General features: G+C 39.8%; 1 protein-coding gene across 1 annotated transcript; it reads right to left on the bottom strand.

Moving 5' to 3' along the window:
- Window positions 1-1,600: 1,600 nt before the first annotated feature.
- On the bottom strand, window positions 1,601-25,787 carry LOC115060017 (complement C3-like). The gene is made up of 42 exons (XM_029527851.1): window positions 25,711-25,787; window positions 21,659-21,848; window positions 21,377-21,539; window positions 21,130-21,224; window positions 20,681-20,769; window positions 19,819-19,901; window positions 19,630-19,717; window positions 19,311-19,413; window positions 19,069-19,189; window positions 18,841-18,956; window positions 18,561-18,707; window positions 17,647-17,746; window positions 17,450-17,544; window positions 17,149-17,340; window positions 16,886-17,041; window positions 16,545-16,674; window positions 15,664-15,732; window positions 12,761-12,863; window positions 12,573-12,661; window positions 11,694-11,833; window positions 10,788-11,000; window positions 10,354-10,411; window positions 10,168-10,257; window positions 9,136-9,342; window positions 8,905-8,980; window positions 8,133-8,292; window positions 7,918-8,013; window positions 7,636-7,786; window positions 7,335-7,420; window positions 6,882-6,959; window positions 6,628-6,783; window positions 6,402-6,464; window positions 5,769-5,850; window positions 5,547-5,595; window positions 5,249-5,339; window positions 4,796-4,879; window positions 4,505-4,607; window positions 4,215-4,304; window positions 2,676-2,756; window positions 2,510-2,593; window positions 1,916-2,060; window positions 1,601-1,742 (listed from the first exon to the last, which is right to left on the bottom strand). The coding sequence occupies exons 1-42, from the start codon at window positions 25,785-25,787 to the stop codon at window positions 1,601-1,603; spliced, it is 4,731 nt and encodes a 1,576-aa protein (XP_029383711.1).
- Window positions 25,788-26,812: the final 1,025 nt, after the last annotated feature.

Below are 26,812 nucleotides of genomic sequence, written 5' to 3'. Positions count from 1 at the left end.
AATTTTGACGATGTATAAGTTTACGAAGGACATCTGTTTCTCTTTGTTGTCCTGGCCAAATGTAGATTCACAGTAGCGCTTGATGAATGGACATTACTTTTTTCAGTGACCTTTGGTGGATTTGATTTTATCAGGTAAAATAAATAGTGTGCTAGTCCGCCACCAGTCACCAATCACTACCAGGCTGCCCTTCAGAATTAGTACACTCACAGTGAAGAGTTTAGACATACTTTCCCATTAACGCAAAGCTTCAATGATAACATTATCTGTCCGTTATCTTTCTTGATGGCCAGTAGCACATAACAACATTCAGTTAGCAGCTTCTCATTTTACAAGGCACACCAGGAGAGACCACCTCAACGGTTAAAATACAATTCAACTTGTAGAGTTGTTCTTCTAGTAGATTTATTTGTCTTCTTTATTTATTCCTTTGTGAATGGTTTGCATACACAGGTTTCCATGATCGTTGTGTTTGTTTGCTTTTTGTGACTGTATTTATTTGCCTCCTTTTACCTTCTGTTTTTGACTGCCCCGAATTCCTGGCAGATGGTTCGATGATGACTATGAACTATCAGCTGAAAGGAAGCGTCTAATAATGAGGAATAAAATGAATGAATATCATGAATGATAAAATCGGTGGTTAAAGATTGTAGCACAATAACCTTGTCTGGCAGCAAAGCAGCCTGTCTCTTAGTCTGCTATCCAGACTTCCAGTTTTGGTATTTTATCCTCTAGGGCTGGACAAAATGAATTTTGAATTCAGTTGTGGCGGTAAAATGGCCATGCAGAGACTGCACGAGTATTTAGGAGAGAAGGGACATAAATCTTGATATAATGTCTCTACATTTCTATGAACTTCCATTGCAATACATTTTATATTTGTGAAGATGATAATTTATGCCAACGTATAGACAAACCAGCACCACCATCATCCAGAAAAATATTAATTATCATTTGATACATGAAATACTCCAAAAATGGGCCTACAGTAAATAATGTCTGGTGGGTATGTAGAAAGATGCCAAAACAATGTGAGCAGTCAGCTCCAACATGGACTTTACACTTAATGAGTAATTTATTCTTTTTCTTCTCCAAGATCGAGCACTGATTCAATAAAACGTTTCATAATTATTCTGCCCCTTTTTGCTATCTGGTCTAAAGCAAACACAGTGAAAAAGTGTTAGTAATTTACTGGCATTTGATAGATATTCCCTTGACCTTTATGATCAAACAAAGTGGAGATGGACTCTTCCCATCCCAACAGGAGCACCAACCAACAGCTGCTGGCTGCCTTACCTGCCCCCATTGGGGTAACAAATAAATGATTGGAGACAGATGAGTCATGACAAATTCATTTTACTCTTCTGCACGGCAATAACAATCTAACTTTCATTGCAGTGAGGCAACATTGGATGGCGATGGGAATGTCAAGGCATGTTATTTTTATTTTATTCCTGTTAAGCATATTGAAAAGCAGACAGAAACCAATGCATTTTATTGAACATGGTTTAATAATGTAATCTTTATACTGTGTCTCATTGCAGTGATAGTTTTACAGAACAGGTTGATGTAAAATGAAACCAGTATGAAAAGTACTTTATCAGTTGACACATCCAAACAACATATGCTGCTCCAGCATATCAGCCAACCCCAAACATGCAAATCTGTACTTATCAATTTGACACTCTTCTTCTGTGGGCCAATACTCTATCCAGGTTGTCTCACCGAGCACATACTGGTACCTGAGGACAACAATGAAATGCTGCTTTATCCAGAACACGATAAAGTAGAGCTTACTCCTTCACATAAATATGTTAATACAATGACTCTCTCAATGGAAGCAAATATACATAAACAACCATACAATGATTCAGTGAAATATGTAACATAGAGACAATATCAAAAACAAACTTACGTGTCACGTGTGTTGCCTCTTTGAATATCTCTGGATGCACCCATGATGAGATAATCACTCCCTGGTCTCAGATCCAAAGACTCTCTGCAATGTGGTGGACTGAGAAATACTCGTGTTTTCCCCTGAAGATACACATCAACACTTCCTGCAAAAGAGAGAGGAAATTTAAGAATTACATACAAAACTTAAAGAACAGTAAATCACATCATTGTTACATTCTCATATAATACCCATGAAAGAAATGTTAAAGAGATAGTTAGACATTTTTTGAAAATAGCCCTATGTTCTTTGTAGCTGAGAGCTGGATGAAACTGTATAATGTAAAATAAAGCTGGCCACAGTGGCTAATTTAATTCTCCAAATTGCCGGACTTCAGTGTAGTGTACTGCTGGTTGGTTGGTTCCCTTCAACAATAGCTTAACAGTTAGTTCACTGCCAGAAGGAAATGAATACTTAAAGATGGACTCTCAAAAAAATTAAAAATGGGTTAGGGTTGGGTTAGGGTTAAGAAAAAAATTCTTTATTGGACAAGAATTGTAGAAACACAACTGGGGCATTTTTGCTTGTACAGTTTTTTTGTTTGAAAATACGCACCTTCTTTGATGACGTCCAGCACCCTCATTATATTCTGATTAGTGCTGATATCACCTATGGAGCTTTCCAGTTTCACTTTGTACGCTGAGAACAAACATATTGGACATTGATACTGCACATTCTCTCAGTCGCTGACATAAATTCAGTCCATTGATATATGTCTTACCAAAATTAATTGTTCTCTCACAGGATTTTGCCATGCGCTGTTCATTGTCTACTTTGCCCTTTTTCTGCACACCGCAGCTTTCTGCAAATATAGATTAGTGTGAGTCAAACCTGGATTGATAACAAATAATTACCTAAGTACTGTTCATTCTGAGATAAGCAGCCTTTGATTAATTAAGTAATATTTAACACCTTTAGGTAAACTGTCAAGACAATTACGAGGTCTCAACCAGATCAGCCTCCAGTAAACAATAGACAGGATAGTCATGTGATATGTGCTTTTTGACATATGCAAGGCAAGGCAAGTTTCTCTATAGAGCACAATTTGTACACAGGATAATTCTAAGTGCTTTACAGATACAAAAAAATTACAAGACGGCAGATAAAATCCTTACATAGAACACAAAATAATCATTGAATAAATGAAAAGCAAAAAAATAAAATGCTTTCTGTTGTCATATGCACAACTAAATAGAACTGTTTTCAGCCTGGATTTAAATGTTGTCAGTTGTCAGGGTTGAGGATTGTTCCAGATTTTAGCAGGATAAAACTGGAACGCAGCCTCACCATGTTTAGTCCTGACTCTGGGCACCACCAGGAGACCACTCCCCGAGGTTCATATGGCTCTAACATGTCAGAGATGTACTTTGGTGCTAGACTTAAAGAGACTTGTACACAAGCAGAGCTGTTTTAAAGGTTATTCTCTGAGTGACAGGAAGCCAGTGCAGAGACCTGAGCACTGGACTAATATGGTCGTATTTCCTGGTTCTAGTCAGGACTTGAGCAGCAGCATTCTGGCTGTTCTGCAGCTGGCTTACAGCTCGTTTAGAGTCCAGTGAGCAGGCTGTCACAGTAGTCTAACCTGCTGGAGACAAACACATGGATTAGCCTCTCCATGTCTGGTTTAGACACTATTCTTTTGAGTCTGGCACTGTTTTTTTAGATGATAAAAAGCTGCTGATGGTATTGATTTAATGTTGCTGTTAAAGTTCAGGTCTGAGTCTAAAATTACCCCTTGATTTCTGACCTGATTATTAGTTAAAGATAGAGTATCAAGATGAAGCTTTGACTTGTTCAGCTCTCAGGCATTCCTTTTTCTGTGCCCTGACCAATCTTCTCAGCTGACGTCTTAGCTTCATAGCTGATGAGCTATGATGCAACTTTTCTTATCTTAAAACATTCAAGCTTGGCTGAATTGAATGTTGTGTTTTCATCATCAGCCAGAAATAATAAGAATTTCTATCACAAAAAACACAACTGATGGCCTGATTAATTGAGCACGTGTATTTGTGTTGATGTGTTAATGGGTGATTGAAGCTGTATTAAGTATGTTAGTGAATTAATGTATTTGTGCTGTCTTCCACTTTGATACTACAAGATCCTGCAAGTGCTACTTGCCTCTGATCAAGTTCTGAATGTTATCATTTGCTTATTTACTGTTAGCCAATTTCCACAGTTATCTCCTCTAATCTTAATATTTGATTGGTCTTCCTTGAAGAATTTCACGTTTTAAGTAAGCGGATGAAATAGTCCTCATTACCTTCAGCACATCTGCAGTCAAACTTTGCACAGAGCATCAGCAGCTCTCCATCTCTTCTCTCTGGGTGGTAGAATTTTACACAGTGTGTCTCTGCAAAATAAAAAAAAACAAAACAACAACAACAACAAAAAAACATTTGTGCTAACTTCCATGCATTGCAGTAAAGGAATATTTAATAGTTACATAATATAACAGCGTCTGCTTATCGCCACATCTACTGTATCTGCAGAAAATAAAAACTCCTGTAGACCACTGAAGCTGAAACTGAGTATCTTATCTTTGAGACATACGGTCATAGTATTCATAGACAGACACAGCGGCTGGTTGTAAGGCGCCCACTTTCAGGGTCTGGTGGATCCTAAAGGTGAGCTCTTCTGATTGTGTGTGAGAAACCTGTGGACAGATGTAAAGTAAAGTGAAAGAAACACAACTTCATTTAATTTCTTTCTGGGCCATACAAATTTGGGGAAGCTTGCCTTACTTTGGCCTGACAATATGTACCACTCATTAACGTTTTTGTCAATTAAACTTACTTGAATCAGAAATTGAGAAAAGGGGGATAGAAGGGGAAAAAAACTAACCTTGTCCAGGTAGATGATGACTGAGCCTGACAAGACTGTGTCCCTTTGATACTTTGAAATGGAGCAGTCTTTTTGTCTGGATAACTGAAACACACACACAGTGTTGGATCACTGGTTTCTGGTTAGAACAGACAAGATTTCAGCTGTAGTTTAAGACTGTACAAGTATAACAGAACATTTGTCAGCTTTTCATGGTGTGCACCAGCAGTGAAGCATTTACAAAGTGAGAAATGGATGATTTTTCCTTGAATGAAGGACTGAGTAAATCTGGATTTGGACTTGCTGCTCTTGGACAGGTTGGCATTTTTAAAATAAGAGAAGGCTGCATAAATGTAACATTTACTTTGTGCAAATTGTGTTTATGTAGTTATTCTCATTGCCAGAGGAACAAGACAGAAGTTCTGTACTGCAGTTTTAAGACAAATTTAAAGCAGATGACTGCAGACTACTCACTAAATCTAGGTCATTTGAGTTCGCAGTGAAGCCAGGTGGCAAGTTAATGTCCAAGACAGACATGGTTGAATCATGCTGCGTGTCCTTATACCTGTATACAGAATGAGTCGATTAATTGAAATAATGATCGCAAAAGAAAGCAAAGCCCTTGGTAAAGTTTAAGATCGAAGCATTTTAAACAATGCAAATGTTTCAAACTTTGAGGAAAGGTAAAGAGAAGAAAATGAAGACAAATAAAACACGATAAGATGTGGGGCACAGAGCACGGAAATACTAACTATTTCTTCATTGTACTTACAAAAGATCTATTTTCAGCTTGTAAGTCTTCATTTCCTCGTTTATGTTCACTGGAAGAACGAAATAGATTTAGGTCCTAATATTTTTAATACAAGGTTAGGGTTAGACAAGAATACTTGGAAGGAAGCAAAACAAATAATTGCACAAATACAAACAAGAGAAAGACAGTGAGAGGAAAAATGCTCCGACGAAGACACATAGAGGCAGAGGATAAAAAAATTACCTGGGATGATCTGCACAGACAGGTCAAACCTTGTACAGCTGATCTCCACTTCATTAGGCAAAGCATAATATGTTGATATCATCTATCAAAGACAAGATGCATTGTAAATCAAATGTTGGTACCATTTTTCTTTTAATATTTGAATTCTCAAAATCCTTTTATTGTAAAATCTAAATGTGTGATAATCACTAAATTCAGTTCTGCAGCCATCTTTTTCTACACTGATTTTGTCTAATCTCTCTTTTCCTTTTGAACCATGTGACTCTTGGAAAGGTATTTATGCAGTTCCTGCAAATAGCATGGGGAATGGGAATGATTGTTTTAATGAAACTTGTTTCTCTGATGCCACGCTGATTGTGATACACTTGTTGAAAATGAAGAAAACTGCTAGCACCTCAGATATCATTCTGGATACCACATGCTGCCATGTAACTGAGGATTTTTAAATGAAACTACACTGTCCATTCATTATCTAGATGACTTCTCTATGCAAGGTTGCAGGAGTCAATCTGGTGGTATATCTTAAATAATGGTAATAATGGTAGTAATAATTTGTTTTTCTCTAGGAATCAAAATTCAGTCATCAAAACAAAACAAATAATAAAAGCTCCCAAAATTATGTGTTTTACTTACTGTCAGCGTTGCTGTTCCTGTCCCTGTGGCTCTCACACTTGCAACCTGGTTTATAGCGTGATGCTGAAATAGTGTGATACAAAAGTAAAAAAATAATTCATTGGCAGGAATACGCCTTAATTAGGAACAAACAACATCAAGGAATTTCGACTTAAAAGCTGATTTTATTGATGAGAACTGAGTGCTTGCTCATTGTGTGTGTGTGTGTGTTCATATTTGCTCTTACTTGACTTGTCTGTGTTAGATGGGCATTATCCTTGGTGAAGTAGAATTTATAAGGAGCCAATCTGCCTGGCAAAGAGATGTCCACATTTAGAAGAAACGCATCTTCTGAAGCACTGACCCAGTACTCTGCTAAAGCCTGGTACACCATCATGGTGGCCTGAGGAAGGAATGAGAGAGAGAGAAGCTTCATCCATACCTCAAAAATATGAGTTACTACATACATAATTGAATCTCGAAAGAAAAGTGATGTGTTACCTGAGTAGATCCGTAGCCTCCGTTAATATGCTGCTGTTGTTTGATCCATTTCACAATTGGTATGGCTTTTTCAAAGGCCTATATTAACACAAGGCAAGTGTTGATATCGCTTTAGTTGACAGTTTGTTAAGGTGAAGTAGATTTGTAGAACTCTAAATATCTTTAATATTTGAGTATGATTAAAATGATGTCATGTCTTTGAAAACGGCATAAAAAAGATCATTTCAGTTTAACATGTGACTAAAAATGTTCTATGCGTTAGAAGTTGTGCGTTTCTACTCTTTTCTATCTCCAGAAAGATTTGACGTACATCAACAGCTATTACATGACTTTATATGAAATTAAAGCAGAACAGCAGATTGAAATGCTATTAAAAGAAACATTTTATTAAGTAAAAAATGGTTGTACTCTCTCTTTTTAATGGTGAAAAACATAACTGCAGATGGAACATACTTTTGCCTTGACAAGAGCCAAGAGAGCATAAGCTGTAGCTTCCAGAGTGAAAGGATGGCCTTGAGGTGAAGGCCAATGGGTCAGGTCTGAGGAAGACACACACAGACACACACACTCATTGTAAGTCTGTTATAATAACTCTTTAGTCAAGATCATTACAAGACATTAGGAGATCACTATTTAAATGAGAAATGGTTCCAAGGAGGTAAAAAAAAAGTGTATTTGTACACTACATACACACACTAAAGTAAACAAGTAGTTGATTTTTCTCATCCTGTGAAGGAATATTAAGGTGGGAAACCTGCGGAGCTGAATGCGAAGAGGGTCGCCTGGTTCAGTTTGTTTTCATTGGCTAGGGCATATGATGTAATGGCAACAGCACAAGGGTTAGTTAGACTTGGCAGACGCTTCTCCAGGTAGGTCACAGCTTTGTTTATACTGCTTGGCAAACTCTGGATAGGGAAAAAAAATACAGCTAATGAAGAGATAACTACATATAGTTTATTTGAACAAATTCACAAACACAAAACAATAACCAAAAGAAAGAAAGAAATACCTCTATTGTAGGCAGTGAGATACTCACATAAACAGTTTCAAGACACATTTTACGTGATTCCTGCATGGCGATGAGGCAGAAGGCCGTCATGGAGGCATCTGAATCACTGCCACTCACGAGACCCTAAACACACAAACACACACACACGTACATGAGTACAAACATGCATACACAATGTGTAGTTTTAGTATCTGTTTGGCAGCAGGTTCAACAACTTGTCATATCTAAATGATGACACTCACTGTCATCTCTAAATGCACCAAACGTCCAACTTCCTTAAACATGCCATCAGGTTGCTGGGTGGTGAGGATCAGAAACTTGATAGCTTCACAGACTGAGTCGGTAGATATCGGCAGCAGCGGACTGGCCATGGAAAACACCTTGGCAAAATAAGCCGTAAGCCTATGATAGGAGAGGATACACAATCCTCAGGTACATACAAATTTGGACATTTACACACTTTTCAGCTCTTTACACCACCACAGTGAATGTGAAATGAAACATTTAAGATTCTCTTTAAGTGGAGACTTTCAGCATGAATTTGAGGGGATTTACATCCAAATCACAAGGCTGGCTTGCCTGTCGAAGTTCAAGAGTAAGCATGCTAACCATTGGCCTTTTGATGCTGTCTGGATGTCAGACCTGTCACTGAGTAGTATGTCTATTTCCTGCATGCACTCACCAAGATTTAACTTGTGACAACGTCAGGGTAACCAGGCGTTAAGACTAGTTTATGGTGCCTGTGTCCGCCCAGCCCAGGTTTAGCCATGGCTTTACCTGCTAAGTGTCTTTCAAATTTTTAAAGAATGGTTTGTTCTCAGCTCAACTCTTATCAGGCTTTGGACATGGTTGTCGGCCTTCCTTTGTTCTCAGCACATGGTCAGTACCACAGCAGTACGTATAATAAATTCACATTTGCTTATTTATTAGCAAACTGATTGCATCAGATATTCTCCCCATCAAGGTTAAAGAATTTTCTTTATTTATGAGCCCATATATGCTCGCTGGTCTCACCATGTGCTGCTAGGAAATGCGGAAAAACTACCAAAGGACCCATCATTTTTACGGAAGGAAAGCATGTTCTCGTAGCCTGAACAGACAGAAAAAACACACATCAATGAGACATCAATTCCAATTAATATTTGCCATTTAATGTCAATGCGAAGAGTCCTATTAAAGTGTGCTATTCATTTTAGCCAAATTTGGTACCTGCACAAACAAATTAATGTGTACGTGTTGGCCTACCAGTTTTGATGTGTTGGATGGCTGCTTTGCGTTTGTGAAAGCCCACAGTTTCCCACTGATTGGTTTTGTCTAAATACACGGTAGCAATAACAGGCATTGTTACGATAATCATGTTGTTGTCTCCAGGCCCGGTTGGTTGTAAGGTTGCCCATTGATTCCCCATTGATTCCCCACTAACGATGTCTGTCAGTTTCATCTGCTCTTCTCCTGCGGGGACAAGAGGTCAACCAGTGAGGCATGTGGCAATAACAATATGACACGTCATATATAAGATTACAACATTTTTCAGACCGTTGAGACCTCAACGGTTCATCAATCATACTCAAATTATGTAAGACATAACGTATTTTGGTGCATTCACCTGACCAATTTACCAATTACGTGTTTACTATCAATAAAATTCTTCACAGCTCTTCCAAGTAGCGATGAATTTCTGGCTCACGTGTCTTCCTCTCCCACCACCACATCACCCACACAGCGGTTTCTGCCTAATGTGGGCCATCAGCGATGTTCTTTGAAGCTGTGTAAAGTATTGTTTACACCAGAATATGCCTTCAAGATACTGGACCTTTCATCGTCTAAAATCGTCGTCTAAAACAGGTCATCTCTGTATACTGTGAGTAACACAAGGTGGTTGGCTGCTACGTTCTCTAAATCATTTAGAGGCCAACATAAACAATTGCTGACTTAACTTAAAATAAATATTCAACAGGGATTTCAAGCAGACATCTAGTCACACACATTTTTCCTCACATGTGATGGAGCCACTCTTGTTTGTTTACGTGAAGAAATCCAGTGGGTGCCACATTTTGAGCCAGCCTCGGTACACTAGTGTTTAGCTTAGCATAACGATGAGCTGAGTCAGCTCCATAATCCAATTACTACGGTACAAATGTGAGTTAACTGGCTTGAGGAATCACCTAGCTTAGTGTATTCATGAATTCTGAATCTTTGTGCCGCTGTTGCTAATTAAAATGTACTTTCATTTCCAAATGACCTTCAAATCATAGATATCCCCTTTATCCCCTTTACCGTGTAGGTAGAACACTGTGCTCATTGGTGAGTTTGGAACTACATCTGTAAGAGGAATTTCACTCTTGACTGTCTCTTCTTGAACTCCACCTGGAGACATAGATGAATTGCATGTTAGAAGATTAATGAATAGAAAAAAAGGTGAGATATTTCTTGTCATTTAGGCTGACTTAGCCAAAGACCTACCTTGCTTGCTTGGGTCTAGTGTTATAACTTGTGTGAGTTTTGTCAGCACACCTGCAGGCTGTAAAAGCAGCAATGATGAAAAACACAACAGTAATGACAATTATTCTTCAGTGGACCTATGTCCAATCGGACACCTACAGCTGAATTTGTAATTAAAAGAGTTATTTCACTCTGTATTTCTTACTCATATTTCCACATATTACTAAGTTTGATTGAGGTACAATAATCATAATGGTGCAGATTTTCTTGGATACTAATCTGATGTTGAAACTGGCTTGAAGAACGTTCACATACATGAAATTCAGACAATCACAGGTCTGAGTCCCAATGTAAAATTTAAACTGTGCGCAACTTTAATATCCCTTCAGTATTTTACTGCAGCAACAGAACCGTTCTAGTGTTTAGTCTAGTACCAAGCATGCTTTTTCTCTCACCTTCACCAGCAGAGTCTTTCTGATGCCATCGTTGAGTGACGAGTCTCTAACAGTTGCTTTGACCTCCACTTCAAATTGTCCGACTTTCATGGGAATAATGACAAAGTTTACAGACTGCGTAGCATAGGGTCCAACTTTGACCTCCTGACTGTATGCTCCACGTCGAAAAGCGAAACTGCAAAAATTCATGTCCTCAGCGAAATTCACATGTACCTCGAAACAGATAAAGAAGGACAAATGTAAAATAAAGAGTGATTTAGATGTATTTAACCTAAAGAAAACAAATTAAATGAAATTTCCAAGATGTGGATGTGGAAGCATCATATGTCAAAGTGAGTATGGAAATGGTGTGACACAAATACTCAATCCAGTTTAACAACATTAGATATTTTGGTCATAAGACAAAGAGAGTTCAAGCATCAGAATCAAAATGGTCAGTTTATGGGAAAGAGACATTCCCAGTTTCACAGAGACAAGATTAATAAATATGAACAAGAATGTAAGAATAAGAATAATCAGTCCTTTACAATGTGTACTCCCAATGAGCTTGAGGCATCCGTTCCCATAGCAGAACCCCTGGGGATCTGTGTAACAGATGCAACTAAATCTGGAAACTCTCTGATGATAAGACTCAAAATTGTAATGCTGCACACATTTGCTTCAACTGGCTTTTGTTTGCCACAAAATATGTTATATTAATTATGAACTTAGACAAAGTATGTCCTCAAATGACAGAATAAGAAAATTCTCCAAACTTATAGTTTTCATCCAAGGAAAAATCATGAGCATTATATGTGCCTATAGGGTGACAGACAGTCACACAATTTGAATCGGGCAGTAAAATGATGCTTCAATTCAGTGAAAGCCACGCTGTGCATTTTTATAATAAATCTTGCCTTGACTTACAATGGCAGGCTCACTTCTAAGGTTGTGGACAACAGCCTTAATATTCAGCTGCTCCCCTTGCACAGCAGCGTACGGTAGTTTGAGATCAATGAAGAATTCCTTACGAACAATTACTTCCAGTGGTCTGGACACACAAATACCTTGGCAAAAAGAAATAATAAGAGCGTCACATAAAAGACTTGGAAGTGAGTAAAAGAGTGCACATCAGTGATCCCCAAAGAACAAAAACCTCCTCCAGCCTCTGGAGGAATTTCATTTAAAAACAATATGTGGATCAAGTGGAAACAAAACAGTCATGATGTCACTCATTGGTCTGTGAGCTACCATGGACTTGGTTTTTTGAAACCCCAAGAAACTATATTTGGAGGCGGGAGGAGAGATGGGCGGTTCTGGCCTGCTCTGTGCTCTTTCTGGATTGTGTTGTATGGGAGAAGACTCGAAACTGGCTATTTAACCCATTAACTCATTAGAAAAACATTTACTGAGGTAATAAATCAAGATAAAATGCAGGTTTAAGGATATTCACAATTTAGCTGCTTACAGTTGTAGCAGATGGGAATGTGGTGCAGGGTTATACTGGACAACAGGGGACAACAAACTCTTCAAATTGTTATGTTTCTACAGCCATTGCTGTCGTACGTGTTTTACATTTTGTATTTTACGGTTTCCATTTTTCATTTTACATTGTGTTTTATGTTGGTTTTTTTGTCAAGGTTACCTGTTACAGAACATCAGCCTACCAAGGGACTATAGACTACAGAAATTCACCCAAGGTGCAATCCAACATATCACTTTCCATTAATATGTACTTTACATGAAAATCAATGCAAAGAGACAGAAAGCATGTAAAACTGTGAAAAAAAAAATAGAAATACTTACCACTGGTTCTTGATAGACTTATACCAATTAACTGCCAACTTGTGATTGAGTCTTTCAAATTAAAATGTTTTTCCAATGATGTGGATTCACTGAAACAAAGAAATGTGTAATATATCTCAGGGAAAAATCAAAAATCCAGCATAATTCAGATGTATCATGATCTACTGTGTGCTTGGTTTTGGCCTCACCAGTTTGGTAAAAATGATGGGCAGGGAGGAAATTGAATCATTGACCACAGCCAACTTTCAGGAAATGCGGTTCGAGAAACAACTTCGTCCATGTCAAATTCACCTAAAGCATTATTAAAGCGTTATTATTGTTCATTGGCAAGTATTTAGTGTTATATTCATACTCACATTATGAAGAACTTCATAAGATTGCATGAAGATAACAAATTTTGAGATAACCCCCAAGCATTTTGGACTACGACAATTACAAATAAAAAGCTCCATGAGATCCTCGAGGGACTGACACATTTTTATGTATAAAGAGGACTTTTACGTTACCCCTGTCATCCCACAGCAAGAAGGATGTAAATTCGATATCTGGGCCTGGGGCCTTTCCGTTTGGGAGGTTGCATGTTCTCCCTGTCCCTGAGTGGGTTTCCTTCAGATACTCTGGTTTCTCCCACCATGCAAAGACATGCATGTCTCGGTTAAATGGCACATAGGTGTGAGCCTGAGTATTGTTAGGAATGATAGGGCGTTTGCAGCCTGGTAAGATAACCCACCTCACTCCACTCGCACTCCTGGCAGACCAGTCCTTCTTTCAGTTCCCCTGTTCCCCTCTGTTTTATTTCTTTTCATATCCACTCCAGGTTAGGACTACCATCAGTTGAACATTTACTACCCTAGACCTGCGTAGTCCATAACAGTATGGCTGTACGTCTCTGTCTGTCTCTATATGTCAGCCCTGTGACTGGCGACTTCACCAGGATGTACACTGCCCTCGCCCCAGATGCCAGCTTGAATTTGCTCCAGCACCTGATGCAACCCTGACGGAAAAACAATAAATCTGAAGATTTAGACTTTAATTTACTTTTATATGCCTGTATGTATTTAGATATATGTATTTATTTAATTTACTTATTTTTATACATTTTTTTATTATTTTATTTTTCTACCAACATGGGTCTTACACACAGTGACATTTTGTTTTGTGGGTGAAAGTGTCCATGGATGCACAGATTGTATAATTTTATATGTGTATCATATATCCATCCATCTTCTACCACTTTTCTGTTTCCGGGTCGCTGGAGCCAAGCTGAACCAACATTCCGGGTGAGGGACACAGTCAGGTTGCCAGTCCATCACAGGGCCAACACACAAACATGCACAACCACTCACACTCGCATTCAGACCTACAAACAATTTAGAATCCCCAATTAACCTAGACATGCATGTGTTTGGAAACCCATGCAGACAAGGGGAGAATATGCAAACTCTGCACAGAAAGGTCCCAGGACGGAAACCAATATATATGTGTATGGACATGTATATACACTCACCGGCCACTTTATTAGGTACACCTGTCCAACTGCTTGTTAACACTTAATTTCTAATCAGCCAATCACATGGCGGCAACTCAGTGCATTTAGGCATGTAGATATGGTCCACACAATCTCCTGCAGTTCAAACCGAGCATCAGTATGGGGAAGAAGGGTGATTTGAGTGACTTTGAACGTGGCATGGTTGTTGGTGCCAGAAGGGCTGGTCTGAGTATTTCAGAAACTGCTGATCTACTGGGATTTTCACGCACAACCATCTCTAGGGTTTACAGAGAATGGTCCGAAAAAGAAAAAATATCCAGTGAGCGGCAGTTCTGTGGGCGGAAATGCCTTGTTGATGCCAGAGGTCAGAGGAGAATGGCCAGACTGGTTCGAGCTGATAGAAAGGCAACAGTGACTCAAATAACCACCCGTTACAACCAAGGTAGGCAGAAGAGCATCTCTGAACGCACAGTACGTCGAACTTTGAGGCAGATGGGCTACAGCAGCAGAAGACCACACCGGGTGCCACTCCTTTCAGCTAAGAACAGGAAACTGAGGCTACAATTTGCACAAGCTCATGGAAATTGGACAATAGAAGATTGGAAAAACGTTGCCTGGTCTGATGAGTCTTGATTTCTTCTGCTACATTCGGATGGTAGGGTCAGAATTTGGCGTCAACAACATGAAAGCATGGATCCATCCTGCCTTGTATCAACGGTTCAGGCTGGTGGTGGTGGTGTAATGGTGTGGGGAATATTTTCTTGGCACCAATTGAGCATCGTTGCAACGCCACAGCCTACCTGAGTATTGTTGCTGACCATGTCCATCCCTTTATGACCACAATGTACCCAACTTCTGATGGCTACTTTCAGCAGGATAATGTGCCATGTCATAAGCTGGAATCATCTCAGACTGGTTTCTTGAACATGACAATGAGTTCACTGTACTCAAATGGCCTCCACAGTCACCAGATCTCAATCCAATAGAGCATCTTTGGGATGTGGTGGAACGGGAGATTCGCATCATGGATGTGCAGCCGACAAATCTGCAGCAACTGTGTGATGCCATCATTTCAATATGGACCAAACTCTCTGAGGAATGCTTCCAGCACCTTGTTGAATCTATGCCACGAAGAATTGAGGCAGTTCTGAAGGCAAAAAGGGGTCCAACCCGTTACTAGCATGGTGTACCTAATAAAGTGGCCGGTGAGTGTATGTGTATACAACCTGTTTTTTTCCTTTACTTTTTCTGTTAGTATTGTTATTTTTTAGTTATTTAATTATTCATTTTATTTTCAACATTATTATTGTTGTTCCTTGTATGTGCCCTTTTGTTATGTTTTTCAACATTTGCAAATTAACAAAATGTGCAATAAATATTTGAAAAAAAAAAACAAACATAAAACAACAACAACAACAACAAAAAATACTACCGTACAATAGATTTTTCTTTGGCCGACGTTATTGCCCGTTATTGGCTGAAAGCTACAATGCCTGGTCATCACGATAGCCACTGATCAGAAGCACCAATTACTGTAGAACATGAACCTTCACTGTCAGACAGCAGTTCAGCAGTTTTAGGTTTACTGGAGCTGAGTCTTACTTGAACTGATTGTTCCATCCTGTGTAGTGCTCTCCCGTTTCCTCCTTGTTGAGGATGGACATCTCGAATCTTAAAATGTAAACCAAAACCAACAAATATAAACACAGCCTCCAAAGTATCTTTGACATGATACTCTAAAAATAATTCAGAGGTATTTGGACACATTAAACATGGTACACAATGCCCCGTTTACAATGAAACTTTGTTGTCTATTTCATAAATACATTATTTGGGGAAACTGATATAACTGTATTTGAAAACTACTGTCAGTTTCTCACAATGCATGTGCACACGCTGCGTGCTGCCAGATTGGGCGGGTTTCCACCCAGTTGGGCTTCGTTTGATTAAGATGGGCAGGGGAGATGAAAAGTGGGCTGCTTTTACCTGGTTCCCATCGTTCATTCCAAACAGCCAGATCATCCACAAATAACATCACTTCGGGGCAGTTTTTTTTTTTTTAATTGAGTAGGATTGAAGTCGTAATTGGGCTGGACACTACCAGGCTTATCTACTGGTTAACGATTCTTGGTGCGGATGAAGTTACCTGGTAGTTGTTTTATTAAGGTCTCAAACCCTCCATCACTGTTCAGGATATTTTAAATTTACTGAAAATCAACATGGCTGCACACAGAAATTCCAGTTGTCTAATGGTGAGGTTTGGGCATCAAATAAATTGCTGTAATTTTAGCTTTTAATATAAAAAATGAGATCTGGGGCCACACACTTCCTCTAGATGGAATTTAAGGTATAATTTTTCTCACAATATAGTCAATGTTTGTCCCACCAGCATTTTAATGCTTCCTAAACTACTGGACATGACAACTTTGCTTTGTTTGCTTCTGTGATCACTATATTAAAACTGTAGAGTCAAGTGGTTTTACCTTTTCTGTGGGGAGTCTCAGAACCAGCACTGGAGACAAACAACAACCCCGCATCATAGAATACGCCCATGCTGTTCTGCCCACCTCCTGGTGTGCAGCCTGTGTCAAGTTTCTCCACAATGTCCCATATCTAAGTTGGTTGGAAATAATTCACACCTCAACATACAACCAAACAAGGCTTACATAAAGCCAGATCGGCAGAAGTGGATTGTTTTTCCCCCTTTGCTTTCCAGTCCAGGAAGGAAATGAAGACTCCACACAAGAAGACCTTACCAAACCAAAACACCTCATTTAAAAGTCTTTTTAGAAATTTAAAGCGAAAGAAAGTGTGAGGACTTTGCCTTTTTCTGGGTGAGGAGGTTCTTGTTGCCCAAGACTTCTGTGCCTTTGTCAACTGCCAGCAGTCCAACTGATGCCCCTGGATCACCGGTGATTTTCACAGTAAATGTCCCACGAGGCTTAATTAATGAAGCAGGTGTCAGTAATTCTAAGTTTAGCTAAAAGGAGGAAGGAAGAGCAGATGTGTAATCATAAAAATAGTTCCACAAAATTCTGTATATTTATATCTGCTTGATTGATTTAAACTTAGTGTTTTGTGTCTTACTGAGCCCATGCAGGAGTCCTCGACATCCACCCAAACAGAGTCTGATATCACTTCATTGTCATTTGTATGGTAATAGGCGATGATGCGGAACGATGGCATCATTTCTTTAGTGACCAGAATAATTGTGGATATCAACACCTCTTGTGATTTTGTGTAGCTGCCATATTTCACCAACTGGCCTCTGCTCAAGATCTAGAGACAATGATTTATACATTAGCATTTACCAGCTTACCCACCACAAAGGTCATAACTGTAGTTAATGTTTACATATTTATGTCCATGTGTGCAAAACTCTTCTTACCAGGTATGTGAGATGATTGACTGAGTTAGAATCTCCTGTGAAAATGAAGTGGATTTTCATATGGGCTCCTAATTGAGCCTCTTTTTCATTCACAGCTGCAAAAAGGACATCTTGTCATTCAGCTTGTTGATGGCACATACAAATCAATTTTCAATCTTCTGATATTATTTCAAGATAATGTGTATTGGTTTATTTACAAATATGGATGTTGTTGTTGCTTCTAGTTGCATGTCGGAGAGCCTGCATCGTGGCTACTGCTTGTCTTCCTTGTGGAATACCAGGACTATTGGTCCTTGCCTGTAATTTACACACACATGTAAAAGTACATACATACATATACAGAAGATACAGAAAGGTTTATGTTGTTCTCACTTATCCATGATGGTATAGTCCAGAATTAGGATAGTTTACCAGGAAGAAAACAATATCTTGATCATTGACATCAGTCTCATTCTTTTCAGACGTGAAACATGTCAGCAGCACTTAAACCAAACTGAAAGATCTAAATGAAACTAAAAACAACTGTTGTGGGTGAATATGACAAAGTTAATTCATGTGTGATGGGGTCCATTTTGGTGTTCCATGTTTTGTTGTTTTGCTGTGTTTATTTGTTTGCAGCTAAGCACCCGCTCTACTTGTCTTAGCAGTCCAGATATTGAAATTTTTTATTTAAGGATTTTAGACCCTGGAGGCCTCCGTATTGTGAATTTTGGCTGTCCATTTATCCGTTTAGGGCTCTGCTGTCTCGTGTACGTGCTCTGGAGTGACTGGGGACCTTTCTCGCCACTTCCAAGACTTCGGGTCTGCCACTTTGGCCCGGTTGGAGAGTGAGACTAGATCATCAGGAGAGACTTTGCTCTGGACATATATAGTAGATCTGGTGAATAATATTGAATATTATGTTCTGCTTGTGGTTACTACTCTGCTCAACCCTGATTTCAACTAAGAACCTGTGTTCCTAACTTTTAAACCGAGGTGCCGTTGTCGGCTTTTGATTGCTTTATTTCAATTGTAGCTTTGTTCCAACTTCGCCACACCTGCATGTTTAAACTTCTATTTGCAAATAGATTGGAATGGGGAAAAAAAAAGGTTAAACATTTTGGGCACTTACACTGATTGTTAGTCTTGAAGCTGTTGACCCAACATTGATGCTAATCCCTGCTCTTCCATTGACCGCAGTTTGACTTTGAATAGCCCCTGGATTCACTACCACTTCAACCCCTTGTGCTGGAGTTTCATCTGGATTCACAACTTCAACCTGCCGCCAGAAACAATGGGAAAACATCTGCCTTAATCTAACGTGACATAGCATCCATGAATTAAGCAGAATGCTTTGTTTTTAAATTTAAATTAATATTGCCATTCAATATAAATCCAATTTAGTACTTCACCTCAAATTCAAAGGTCACTCCTGGTTTAAAGTATTCAGGGGTTTTCCTGAAGCGGATTTTATAGGGCGAATTGGTGATTAGCATACCACTCAACTCTGCTGTCACCATTTCATCCCCTGTTGTTGATACATGCACATCGAAAAACACGTATTAAAAAACTGTTCCAAATGAAATCTGTTACTAAAAAGGCTTTAGTCTGAAAACACAACTCAAATCCCTCTTTCTTACCGTCCTCGGTCAAAACACTGACAACTGCATATGTGGAACTTCCCAGCAGGCTGTTGATGTTTGGGAAGGTCTCTGCGATGTGCTGTCTAGTTAGTTGTGCCATCCCATTACCATTTTTGACCTAATGTGACATATTATAAAAACACATGTTGAGTTTGTGCTTTAACGTGAAATATAAATGTTATAGACATCTATCAACTGGCATATTCACTAACGATAGCACAATAAATGTACGTGCTCACCTGCACTCTCTGAATAGAGCTGGGAATGTCTCTCTTTTGACCCTGATACACAACCCCAAATACCACATAGGCTGTCCCCTCTACCTCTCTGCCAAACAGATACCTACAACCACAGGGGGATATGTTTAAAACCACAGTGAGTTAAAATTAAAGCTGGGATGTTCAAAAATAACAAAAAAGTAACAAAACAAAAGTAACAAAAGTAACAAAAATACCAAGAGCTCTTACAGTAACATCAACCTCTTAAAAATAATTAATAATTCTACCATAATAAATCGAACCTAATCTTTAAAGATATGAAAAATAAATCTTGCCATACGTAGCTTTGATGTTGATAGTGAGCTGTGGGCTGTCCATGTAGAGGAACGAGTTTGTAGGTGTCAGTTTCACCTTAAAAGTCGGAAGCACTGAAAAATTCAGTGCATTTTACTGAGTCCAAGATCACGTAAAAAGTTTTTAAATGCTTTGTAGATTTTACAAGTAACAGCTCAGGTGAAAAGATACTCACCATATTCTTTGACTTGAAAGTCTGCAGAGAAGCTCATCTGTGGGTTGCTGCAAAACTTGGTCACCACTTTCCAAAGTCCAGGACTACACACACACACAGTTTGAAAAATATGCAAAGACACTTGTTTCAGGTTATCTGAATTGGCTGCCTGGTAAGAAAAAGGAAGATGCTTTTACAACAGTCTCATATCTGAATCATGCGATCATCCATCCATCCATCCATCCATCTTCTACCGCTTTTGCGTTTCCGGGTCATAGGGGGTGCTGGAGCCAGTTCACACTGGGCGTGGGCGGAGTACACCCTGGACAGGTCTCCAGTCCATCACAGGGCCAACACACAGAGGCCAACAACCACACACATACACTCACATGATTTAGAGTCACCAATCAACCCAAACATCTCAGTCTTTGAATGGTGGGAAGAAACCAGAGTACCCGGAGGAAACCCATGCAAACTCTGTACAGAAAGGCCCCAGACCAAACAACCTTCTTATTGTGGGGCAACAGCACTAACCATTACGCCGTTGAGCTGCCCAATCATGCTACAATGTTATGTTAAACAATGTTAAAATAAAACCAAAACCATCTTTGCTCATTTTCCAACACCACTGATGGAAAATTGACTTGGATAATGTATGCCCAAAAAACTTCACAACTTCCATTGTGCTGCAAGTTTTTTTAATGGCACTTTCAAATTGCAGTGTGTTGAGGCAACGCTGCCTGAATAAAGCATGCCATATAGATATCAAAATATATCACATATATATGAAGTACTTGTCATTGAACTGATCTGCTATATATAGAATAGAAATGAAAAATGAAGTATACTCAGCTTGGTAAAACTAAAACAAATAAATTCTCACCTGGCATTTTGATCAAGTGTGTAGGCTCCAGAGTAAGTTCCCATATTCAGAGAGATTTTATCATGAGGAAAAATCTTGCCCTCAGAATTCTAAGAGCAACAAACAGAGCTGAGAAACTATTATAAATGAGCCATGGCACTTCACAAATATAGTAAAACAAGTACTACAACAAAGAAGTTGCAGCATAACTGCTGGTGATTTTTTAAAAAAAATTTCACTTCGGCCTGCATTCAGATTTGGAAAGGACATGCATTTTCAAATGGATGGTGGGATGGCTGTTTCAAGGAGCCACGTGAATATTACTGTCAAAGCAAGGTTCAACACTGTATGTGCTTTAGTAATTACTGAGGAGGTGAAGATGACAGCAGGGAACAGATCTGCTGTTAAACACTGACAGATGAATATAATATTACTTAACATTCTGCTTATCAAAGTAAAAATTACAATACCATGATCTCAACTTCAGTGCAGGGATTAATTCCAGCTAAGTGATCATTCGGCAGTGCCATCATGCTTGGTGTCACTGCAAACAGCCTGAAAAGAACTGACATACAGTACATACACACACATACAGTGGACCTCATTAGTGTATTGTAGTGAAGACATTAATTGAGAAAAAAAAACAAAAAATGTATTTATTAGAGACACTCATAGAAATTAGTGTGTTTCTTAGCTCCAACATAGGAGAAGACTCACCTCTACTGTTGGGGGTGTAGATGGTCTTATCAGTCTGGATAAAGATGTAGCCGGACTGGAAGGACACTAAAACAACCTTCTCCAACATACGGTCAGGGAACTGAGCTTGCAGGTTGACATACTGTTTTACATCTGGATCCTTCTTGAAGTTTTCTGCAGGAATCTGCATCCAATAAGAAAAGACATGAACACGAAGTGCGTGTGTGGTGAGCATTTCCTTTTCAACGGATTGTTTCAGGTCATGACAGAAGATTGACATGACAGTCAATAAGGAGTATTTACCGTTATTTGTCCAAACCCCTGGAAGTTAGATGCACTGGTAAGGGTCACAGTTGTGGATGCCAGCATTGTGTTTAGATGGGTCATGACAGAAATTCGAACTATTTGGTCTGCTCCACTGCAGTCTTGACACTCCACAAAGACATTTTCTGCTGTTCCTACACGGAACAAGTTGGGGGCGGACATCACCTGCCTGTGGAAAAAAAAAAATTACAAATATCAAAAATGTGCTGCTGCTTGCAAAACAACAGAACGTTCGCGCATCCTTCTCCCGACATATAATTTAGTTGCTCGAGCTGATGTCCTTCACTCGCCTACCTAATTGCTGGGTTGCGTGAGCGCGTCCCGGTACCCAACATGGATTCTCTGTTAGCGGTAGCTTATAGCTTCATCCGCGGATGAGTGTGGTTGTCAACCTCTGTTGGTACAGGCTGTGTGCGCGCTGCCTCCCCGCAGCATTCGGTTTGCTTTTTGTTAATTGTAGCCACTGGAAATTCAGGGTGCTGCCCTTCGTGCATTCCCTCTTGCATTCCCTCTCCCCAAGGGTATTCACGAGGTGTGTGGCCACAGCCCTTGTGTCTCTCCAGTCTCAGGGCATGAAAATCCTTCCATACTTGAACGACCGGCTTGCCTGTGCGCCGTCTCGGGCCCAGGTGTCCCAGGACGCAGCACGTCTCCTGTCCCACATGGCCTGCTTCAGACTCAGGGTGAATTTGGAGAAGAGTTGTCTGGTGCCATTACAGACCAGATCTTTCATTGGGGTGACATCGAACAGTGTCACAATGACAGCCAGACTGTCCCCCCACGGGGTCAACAACATCCTGTACCCTCTTACCCTATTCCAGGAGGGCCACCAGCTGACCTATTTTACATTCCTTCACCTCTTAGGAAAACTAATGTCCATTTCAGCTGTGGTTCACCTGGGCTTGTTGTCACTGCGACCCCTGCAGAGATAGTTAAACAGTTTTCACCTGGATGCCAAGTGGCACAGGTGCAGGAAGCTCTGGATATCACGGCAGGCTGTCCTACACGCTCAGGGATGTCCCTATGGGCTGCGTTCCATCTCGCAGGAAGACTCTCACCACAGATGCCCCTCAGGATGAGGTACAGTGTGGCAGAGCAGGACAGCCCGTGGGTGGTGGTCCATGGGAGACTGGGGTGCACACATCAATGTGTTGGAGCTGCGGGAAGTTCACCTAGCTCTCAAGCACTTCCTTCCATACCTAAGGGGCAAGCATGTCCTCATACGGGCAGACAACACATCAGCTGTGTATCAAATAAATCATGAGGGCGTGATCAAGTCTCTGCAGCTGCTGCCAGTGACGAAGGATCTCCTCACATGGGCAGCTCCCCGCCTGATCAACCTTCGGGCAACGTATCTACCAGGAGAGCAGAACCGTCTGGCAGACTTTTTCTCCCACCAGAAACCTCCAGCAGGAGAGTGTCACCTCCACCCAGAGGTAGTGCACACTAAACGTGGCAGCAATATCCTGTTGACATGTAAGGGTTGACAACAGCACAGTAGGGAGCCACAGTCTGGTGCCCCAGAGATTGCATCCTCCGAGGGTCACGAGAACGCCACTATAGGATCTTCCACTAGCACTGGCTGTACTACGCTGGCCCTTGGCACAAGTGGAGCTGAAGTGGATTTCCTGTAAGACTGTGTTCCTCCTGGCCATTTCCTCTGCAAAGCATGTCAGTGAGCTGCACGCCCTGTCAGTCAGTGACTCGTGCTTAAGGTGGAATTCAGATGGCTCAGGGGTCACTCTGTGGCCGAACACAGTGTTCCTTCCTAAGGTTCTGTGCCACGCACATTGCATAGCACAACCCTCCTCCAGGAGATTGAGGGGACAAACCTGAACTATTATGCCCAGTGCAGGCCCTGAGGGCTTACATTGCAGCCACTGCATGCATTAGGAGATCTGACCAGCTCTTTCTCTGTTATGTTGGGGTTGCGCCATCTCCAACCAGCGCTTGTCCCACTGGATTGTCAACGTCATTGCCCATGCATATCGGGCAAGTAACCATCTCCTGCCATCTGGTATACAATGCCACTCTACCAGGAGTGTTGCTACATTATGGGCTGCCCTAAGGGGAGTGTCCCTGGAGGACATTTGTGCCGCGGCTTCGTGGGCATCGCCGGACACTTTCTCCAGATTCTACAGGGTGGATGTGGCCACTGGCCATCCACTGGCTGTGGTCCTGCGGCCGGAGTCCTCCACTTCTGCAAACTGAAGGTTTGTACTCCGGAGTCATTCGAGATTCATTGAACTGTAGTTACATTCATAACTTTCGTTATAACACAATAAAAGTTGAGTCATGCTCTTGGCCTCATGATCCTAAAGAAAACATCAGTATTTTGTCAAGCCTGACTTTTCTCAGGTATTTGGTAATATAATGTTATGATAAAATGTCGACCCATCAATTGTTATTTGTTGAAATAGGTGAATCTGGACAAACCAACAACATCATCCATGCTTGAATTTTTTAGTTTTCTCCTGGACCCTGCATATTAATTACATACTAATGGAAAAAAAAGTCAAATTATGTTGTGTAGAAAATGGAGAAAGTGTAAGAACAGGACAAGGACAGTCAGAGCTAACATGGAATGGATTGTTATTCTTTTTTCTTTTTACCTTGAGCAAGGACAAATTCAATACAGTATTTCGTCATTATTTTCGCTCTGTCATAAAGTAAACAAAAACTGATACAGTTTACTGGCATTTGAGAGATAACACTTTGACCTTCATGACCCAGACGCATTGCAAAAATGGACCTACGTTTAACTAATACCCCACAATTATTATGATTTTAGCCTTTATAAAATAATGATATAATAATTGTAAATGCAGTTACAGATAATAATTTATCTGTAATTGCATTTTAAAATAAAATAATGTCCCCAAAATTAAAGCCTAATAACACTATAAAACAGAAAATGACCAGGATGACTGAACCACTAAAATTGTATTCTCAATCAAGCTTTATATATATATAAAGCATATATAGCGTAAAAAAGTTTCATCAAGGGACTTTACATATAGCGCAGGTTCAGATCAAACTGTTTATGTAGTTGTTAAAGAGACCCAACATATCTCTCTAAGAGCAAGCACTTGGTGACAGTGGCAAGTAGAAACAAATTTTTTAGCAGAAGAAACCATTTAATTAATTAATGAGACATACAATAACACAGGATCCAAATCAGTTTTTGTGCAAAAGCAAATTTCACCGGAGTTAATGTTATCACAATGTACATCTCTAAAAATGTCTTTGCGTTTCTTTCCTGAGTTTTCTTTACTGGTCATCTTGGAGGATCAAATATGGTCAGAAACCAGCATTAATCTGGTCCTGTAAAGCCCTTTGGTTTAAAGCATTTAATAGTAGATGATACAAATTCATTTAATAAACAAAATTGACAATCAAAATTGTAGTGTGTGAAATACACATGAAAATGTACATTTCAGAATTCTTTCAGTCAATTATATTTATAAGGAATTCAAAACCTATCTAAATGTCTTTATCATGGACATTTCACCAAACAGCCTCTTTCAGGTGGGCACCAATGGTACGGGATATGTACTTGGTCTGTCCTGTGCCCCTGTATCACATGTCATCTCCTCCTACTGTCTCCCTGACTGTTGTGTCACTTTCTCAGTGTCCCTGTCAGAATAAGGCCAAAATCCTATGTCAAGAAAATATATAACAAAAAACCCCCTAACATTAAAAATATGCCTGATAGTAAAAAAAAAAAGTAGGTTTCAATATACAATGGCATTTTCTCAGCCAAAGATATAAAACTTTAGGATTAAAAAAATGTATGAAAGTGGGCATGAATATTTTAATTAAAGGATATCCATGGTCCAACTTTTCAGCTGTGTGCGAAATTACCCTACACATTCCAATTGTGTTTAGTAGAAAATAGAAATAGAAAAATTATCTAGAAAATATTTCAGTCAAGTTTTAATGATTATAATGAAGATGGGTTTAAAACATTTTACTTTTTTAATGACTTCAAAGCAATTAGAGCAATATAAAGGCCAGTTAGATCCACTTACAACGGTGATCCAACAGTCCTAAAAATCAGAGATGAAAAGGCCAAAAACGCCAGCAGCCACCACTGAGTCCGAGACATTGTCCCCTGCATTCCTACTACAGACTGCCACACTGTCCATTTATCAACTTCAGTTCCCCCTCCCTTAAAGGTTGAGGAGGAGCTCTGATTTTAATACTGTCAGGTTTTGAGTTAAGTCTGTCTAGTGTTCTGTCCTTGTAACTTCCTGTTTTATTTTGAAGTCCTGGTTCTGTTGTGTTCCCCATTGCTTTACTTCCTCATTGTGTCCCATGTTGATTGCCTTCCTTGCCCTAATGTGGATCACCTGTGTCTTGTCTAGCACCGTTTTTAAATTCTGTTTTCTGGTTGTTCGGTGTGAGATCCTTTCCGTTGTCCTTCTGTTGTCCCTGCTCTGTTCATGCTCCGTCTAGTCCTTATTAGTTCTTTGTCTGATTCTGTTCCTGCTCTGTCTGTTAATTATTAAAGTGTTTTTCATCATCACCTAACTGGTCTCCGGCTCCTGTATTTAGGTCCTCACCCTACAACGCACTTCACCGCGTCTCCCCATGCTCCCCACGTGACAAATACAGTTTCAAGGTTAGACGATACAAAAAACAGATCACATCTCCATATCTCTGACTTCTACTGAACATTCTAACAATCAACAATCAAACACAAAATTGTTTAATTCCCCAACATCATATATATATATGTGTGTGTGTGTATGGATATAGATATGGATATATTCATGGAAGTGCTTCATGAATTAATTTCATCTGTCAACCTCACACATCCAGGTCGGTGGGCGGATCCCGAACACCTGATTGGATACGTTGATTTGGATACTCACATTAATAAAACTGAGATGAATAAAGACGTATATATTTTTTTAAACCTGTTCAAGGTATGCATGTAAATCATATTGGAGTCATTAAAGGTGGTATTACAAGATCCCCAGCCCCTCCGCTCCTCCTCCCACACATTCACCGTTCAATAAAGAACTGCCTTCCGCTTGGAGTGAAGAGAGGTGAGAAGACATGGCTCCCCTGTATTTGGATAAAACACTTGTAAACAACTTCCCTAGCTGGTGGACACTTTTAATCACA

Source organism: Echeneis naucrates, chromosome 1, assembly GCF_900963305.1.
Source record: "Echeneis naucrates chromosome 1, fEcheNa1.1, whole genome shotgun sequence".
NCBI lineage: Eukaryota > Metazoa > Chordata > Actinopteri > Carangiformes > Echeneidae > Echeneis > Echeneis naucrates.
Note: the sequence above shows the minus strand (reverse complement) of the source record. Positions and strands in the feature narration are given on the sequence as shown.